We start from the raw sequence: 6,762 nt of genomic DNA on the forward strand, positions 1-6,762 counted from the left end.
CGATGAATACAACATATACACATGATATAATTAATACAAGGTTATGTACAACAAAAATGGACACCACTTCTCTTTGAGTACTGTGGTGTTTCAAAGTCAAAACAACAACCACAACTTGTTTTAAACTTCGGATACATGTGAATTCATCCTACAGCATGCCTGTATGCTTCGTTTTAGAAAGGGCAAGGGCGCCTTCGAACCTTGGGAGGAAATTGTAAATGTCTACTGCCAGAGCATTTCAAGGACACCAAGGCAATGGCACCAGGGCATGGAGGTAATCGCCTTCATTGCTTGCCTCCGTGAAGTATCAGGCCTGCTTACAGTGCATTGTTCAAACGGTTGCTCCTTTCAATAAATTGTCCAAGGTAACAAACGGTCCCCATTCACAACGACGAGGAAACAACAAACTGTCAATTCGTAGGAACATCGAAAGTGAACAAGAAACAAAATGGCGTCGCATCTCTAGTTACAACCAAAAGTTCGGCGTTTGTACAAGCGTGGCGGGTAACAGACAGCGATTATTATACATGCAATATATAAAAAGGTCAGTGAGTCTGGTAGACGGAAGAAACCTTACACTCCTCTCTGTACAGTGTACATTGCCGTGGTGATGTGCATGCGCAGTTGGTGTCACTTGAGCTTCGTGTGGCCGTGAACTTGGCGACTTCCAGCATGGATGAATCTATACAGCTACAACCGTGGAGGGGGTTCGCTTGCCTTTATAATTATTCTTTTTTTCTTCATTATAAAACTTTATACACAATGTCCAGTCATCATGTCCTCAAATGGCAGTGTTATGTTACAAGACAGGAGAAAAAAAACAAACATCAAATCATCCGCCCATAATTTGTCAATTTTGTATAGTAATTGACAACGAATACACTTTGCTGTTCGCCAGAAATAAAATAATAAAAAAACCTTTATATACAAAGTAGATTAGTAGTTTTCATCATGCTGTTTGATTTGACTGCAGTCATCACAGATTGTTTTGTTTTGTGGGCTATACACAAGCTAACCATCTGATGATCCATGCAAACAAGTGTGGTAGAGAGTGCGTTGAGGTACTGGGTGCGAACTCACAGTAGAAGTGCATCAATGTTTAGTAGCCTCATCGTGTCATGGCTTAGACTGCCACACAACGCGTCAATATCGCTAGGAAGATTCTTGTATCTGGTTTCAAGTTGGTGGTTTCAAAGACGAAACACACAATCACAAACACTACTCAGGGTGTGTATCTAAGTACGTGTGGTCTTTCTTCATCAGATTGTAAGAACTTGCAGGGTATATAACCACAACCCAGCACTGTGCTGGTAACTTGCCGAGAGTTTTAGTGCATGTGGTGCGACTACAGTTTGTATGTGGTTCTTCACTGGTGGTGGCCAAAGGGAAGTCCGTTCTGGGGGGCGGGGCGATGGTCCACAACGAGGGCAGTAGAGTGCCGGCTTGGCCGACTTAAAAAAAAAAAATATTTATATATTTATAATATAGACACATAAAAAAAATGTCTGTGAGAAGAGTTTATTTCGAGATTGTGCTGTGGTCCAACTCTTTTTTTTTTTCTTCAGCGACTCACTTGTCTCTATCCCGGTTGCTTCTCTCGCTTCTCTCGTTATCTTTTTGCTGTTGCCTGTTCCTCCGCCTATCTTCCTTGGTGAGTGGCTCCACGTTCGCGTTCTCATTGGCATTGTTCAACCTTGACTCATTCTGCCGCTTATTGAACCTCTTGCACTTGCAACTCTTGACGGTACTAATGCGGTAAGTTCGCCGTTCGCCTGTCTCGTCGCACACGAGGTGCACCCTTCTCTGGCGGACCACATCGTTCACGCATCGCCATTCCTTCGTCTTGCTGCGTGACCAGATTTTGGTAAAGTCGGCCCCCCATTCCAGCAGCTGATTAGGCACGCACTCCCCAACGCAGATAACCTCTGCAACTGGCTTGGGACTGGTACAAAATCCATCCGAGATATATCGCTTGGAGCGCAGCTCTCTACACGAAAGATCATCTGTTGGGTTATAACACAAGAAGAAGAAAAAGAATAAACAATCGATATATACATTTGAAGATCAATTCACGTCGGGGTCACGTGATACTGGGAGAGGTCATTAAAGATGTTCTGGAACAAAACAAAAACTCAACTCAATGCATGGTTTTAACGGCAAACGCTATTTAGGGCTGAAACGTCAAACGTTGACTAGGTTTGAACAATCCCGCTTCACATACGTCAGTTTGGAGACGTCACTCTAAAAAAAGCCAACCACCAAAATGACCTCCCTTTTTGCAATAACATTTTAACACATACGTCTACAGTACTAAAGGCCACTGTGATACGGCCAACAACACCTTTTCGAAATCAAGGCTTCGGCTTTGGATTCAGGCTTCGGATATGTCCCGTTTGAATGAAGCTATCTGGAGGAACCTAAACCGGAAGCCAGCCCAAGCCGTGGTTTCTAAAAGAGCCGTGGTTTCGAAAAGAGCCGTGGTTTCGAAAAAAGCCGTGGTTTCGAAAAGGTGGGGGGACAGTTTAACCCAAAGTGGATCTGAAATAAAAAAAAAACATTGTGTGAAATTTCCCGAATAACAAATCAGAAATTGTAAACTTCATGCCTAAAAACACACGAATCGCCAACTAGCCTAATAATAACCTTGTACCGGGTTAGTTTGGCCATGTACATCTGACCAAGAATTGGATTGAGCAAGGCCCTTGGTTTTCAGAAAATGGTCTTCAGGCTTCAGATGTAACCCATTGAGCATCTTCACAGAGGACTGAATAGCCGCCATGCCACCATGCACAAAGCAGGTCCACCAGCGAGGACACAACCTTATAAAGCCCATCGGCACATACTTCTCGCCTTAACGCGACGTTGGCACACTAAGCACTCGAATATACCTTGATCCTATTTTAAATTTGATGTACATGTATACCCTTATTCAAGTGCTCCTCGTAGAGCAAATAGATTTAAAAAAGAAAAAAAGAAAAAAAGTTTGCGGCTGGTTTGGGATGTTTATTCATGAGCTCTGTGTGCGGCCATGGAGGGCCCCCCCTCCAAACCTCTCTTGTAGTGTCGGTTTGGCGGTGCTGAGCTTTGAAACTTATACCTTTGAAGATTGGTGACTGCTTAAAGGCACTGTACACATTTGGTAAGTGTCAAAGACTGATATTCTCACTTGGTGCATCCCAACATAATTTATGCATATAAAATAAGAAACATGTTATTTTCTTTGCTCAACTGAAGTTGCAAGAGAATAATGACAGAAAAACACCCTTGTTGCACTACTTTGTATGCTTTCAAATGCGTAATAAAAGGATTCAGTTGAAGTCAATATTATTTGTTGGGTGATAAATTACCGCTTTCTCAAAAAAACTGTTACTTCCGAGGGAGCCGTTTCTCACAATGTCTTACATACAGCTCATCGTCCATTGCTCGATGGTTACCAAGTAAGTTTTTATTTTAACAACTATTTTGAGTAATTACCAATAGTGTCCAGTGCCACTTTAAGCACACCATGGTATGGCAATGGTATGTACAGAAGGTTTGTATCAGTTGACTCATGTTTTGGTATCATAACCCCGTACCCATGACCTTTTGCAGTTTGTTTTTAACCGTGTATGAAGGGAATGCCCTGGGTTCTCAGAGTTTTGTTTAAACATCACACAGAAACAAAGTTTGGTTTACGAATTCGTTGTGCACACACAAAACATAAACACACAATGTTGCACTTCCCCTTGTGTGTTTAATTTTTGGCATGACGGACAAAATGGGGGAAAGTCACCAGTTAAAGAAAACAAACCAATTTTCATTTCGAGCTTGTTTTTTTTTTACTTGATTACCATGGAGTTAATATGACACAAGGTTAAAGAGTCGTCATGGCTATGAAAAATGTACGTACGTAAATAAAATACTTTTACTGCCCAGCAAAAGTGTGTGCAACCCACTTGTCATAGCTTCTCTGTTCCCTGTAGTTTTTGTTTACCTTCTTGCATAGCATTCGATCAACAACAAAATGTTTTCAAACATTTAACCTCCAATGCTTTTTTCCCAAGTCAGATAAGTTTGCCACAATATTAATGTTTGATGAAGTATTAGAACGAATCATTGTGTAGCCCCCCCCCCCCTCCGATCACAGACCGCAATGTTTATGTGGGCCTTGTTAACTTTAGTTATTTGTCTTAGCACGCTCATTACGAAGCAATTACTGTAATCGTAAAACAAGCAAGAGCCGGTGCATAATATATGGACGAGAAAAAAAAAGTGGCTTTAAACTGATAGCGGGCGTTTAACTCCTGTGTCCAAGAGCGCGCGAACACTTTCAGTGCGAAATGAACACGTGCAGCCCAGCCAAAACCTGTTAAACAGTACAGCCTGCCTAGAGTGAGACTCAGTGCAGTTTTTCCCCCCTCGTCATTCTCTCTTCTACTCCGATGGCATTCCACCAGGGCTTTGGGCTCTCAACAGTTTATATAATAATAAAGAGTGAGTGGAAAAAAAGAGACCCGGGCACTGGATACGAGAGAGTGATTCCAAACACCACAGTTCGATGCTGCTGAGCAATACACGGATTTTTGTTCGGGCAGTGAATGGCGATTGTGTTGGAACACAATGGCACCCGGTATACAAGCCTGTGAGCTGCCCAGTATGAATAATTATGAATCAAATACAGTTCCTGTATTGTTGTTGAATTGCGACACGTTATATACCATTTCCCTCTTGGCAATTTTCTGGAACCGTGAGACTTTAAACTCTCTGGCACCTATCATGGCATGGTTTCAACGATCACGTGTTACACACACGGGGACGTATACAACAAGTAGTGTGAGAATAACAACAGATTTATGGTTCACGTTTCTTGGCCAACTGTTTTTAGATTCAGTTTGCTTCTGACACTAGTTCTGATATGGAAGAGAGGCCGTAGCATTTCTTCACTTTGGTGAAATTTATGCAATTTCACGACATCAGCGCTGTGCGGCGACCACAGAGTGAAGAGTGTTTGTGATTTTGAATGAAAACGACCGCGGTCCAACTAACAGTCCTCCACCACGCCACGGGCATACGCTGAGGGAACACGTTCGGCTAAAAAGTTCGCATGAACGAACATTCTTTTGAAAGGCCAGAATATTGAATAAGCCCTTTGCCTGTATGGCCAATGGACTGCTATTGTTTACATGCCCATAGGGTGTGTGGCATGGACCATATAGCCTGTTTAGCACAAGCAGTGCATTCAAGCCTACCCTTTTTCTGTGTGTACATCATGGTTTCAAAAGAATTGGGTCCATATACCCGTATGGCAGCCTCCTTGCAACGGGCAGAGGCGTTGCTTTCGCCACCTTTCCATCAACCTACCTGGGTTGTAGGCTTCTTCATCCGTCTCAGTTGTCTGATCTACACCCCGTATAGGTCCTCCGATTGATGACCCACCATTAACATTCTGTCTCCTCTCGTTTACAATCGCCAAATCAGGCAGAGTTGATGGTAACATTTCAGAGTGTTCATCGTCTGTGTTCACCACTAGTCCACTCGTGTTGCACAAAACCGTACTCCACAAAATCGCCGCTCCAAGCCATAACCTCCTCACCGTGATCCACATTTTGTTTCCTGCCGGAGAACTTGCGCTGACTACGGCCGGCGACTTCTGGGCTCTGTGGGTAAAGTTTCACATGAAGAAAAACTCGTCAAAAGCGCGGGAATGGACGATCATAAGCAGTGTGTTCTCAACTACAACTACATGACAATAGAAACAGAAAATACGTCTACGGGATAGATGTACTACCACTAAACACGTACTCCGTGCCCGTTTGACGATGTTGGTGCAGGGGGCGGAGCTACGTCTGTCAATTATTCAAGTGGTTAGAGTCCACCGTGACGTAGGGCTAAGTCACTTACTACATGTCACGTACCTCATTAGTCGGGGATCATGGCTGTGACAGTTTAACAAAAGGCATATAATACAAGTGGGCGGAGCGTAGATACGTCACAGTAAAATGACAAGTGACCAGCTTTTACTGACATATTAAAAATACTCTACTTTAAAGTGGAAACACACACGCTTCAGTTTGTTTTCAAATAGGGACTCGAGGACCGTACACTACAGCCAAAAGCCTCTAAAGAAATGCAAACCTAATGCAAACGATCGCGTTTTGCACCTAAATGACATTCAAGGTATATAGATAGTTGAGACATTTTTGCACCCCCCCCAATCGGAACCTCCATGCAGTAGCGACACCTCCAGGTAGCAGGGTGCAAGTCGGCGGATAAGTCCTAATTAGTTGCACTGAGCTCGGGGAGGGTGACAGCTTGAATTTAACGGTAAACGCGTGGGCTTGAAAGTAAAAGGGGGTGATACTTCTGGTTATTTGCATTTTTGTGGTGGTGGTGGTGGGTGGGGGGGGGGGGGTAGCTCGGACCACGGGACCAGTGTTTCATTCCATTTAATTTATTAGTTCCGGTTGTCTCAACAAAATGCAAACTTTAAAGAACCCACTGAAAATAATACCAACAAGGAAATTTCAGCTTTTAGAATGTAAATGGGGAAAACCCCAGAGAAGGTGTCCAGGGAAAACTCTTGCATTCAGGTGTTTCAGGGACTGGAAACCAAATCCACAATAGTGCCACCGGTGTGATTCGAACCGGGGTTCTAGAGGTGGAGGGCAAGGTAAAATACCACTACACCCAACGAAAACAACCCTTGTTTGGAGCGTGAGGAATGGATGGGCAATAGTTGGTAGAGCCATGGCATGAGGAATGGATGGGCATTGGATGGTACAG

At 43.5% G+C, this 6,762-nt stretch overlaps 1 protein-coding gene across 1 annotated transcript; it reads right to left on the reverse strand.

Annotated features, from left to right (window-relative positions):
* Nucleotides 1–242: 242 nt before the first annotated feature.
* On the reverse strand, nucleotides 243–5,948 carry LOC117288163 (sclerostin domain-containing protein 1-like). Its single transcript, XM_033768885.1, has 2 exons — nucleotides 5,341–5,948; nucleotides 243–2,003 (listed from the first exon to the last, which is right to left on the reverse strand). The coding sequence occupies exons 1-2, from the start codon at nucleotides 5,582–5,584 to the stop codon at nucleotides 1,570–1,572; spliced, it is 678 nt and encodes a 225-aa protein (XP_033624776.1). The 5' UTR covers nucleotides 5,585–5,948; the 3' UTR covers nucleotides 243–1,569.
* Nucleotides 5,949–6,762: the final 814 nt, after the last annotated feature.

Source organism: Asterias rubens, chromosome 3, assembly GCF_902459465.1.
Source record: "Asterias rubens chromosome 3, eAstRub1.3, whole genome shotgun sequence".
NCBI lineage: Eukaryota > Metazoa > Echinodermata > Asteroidea > Forcipulatida > Asteriidae > Asterias > Asterias rubens.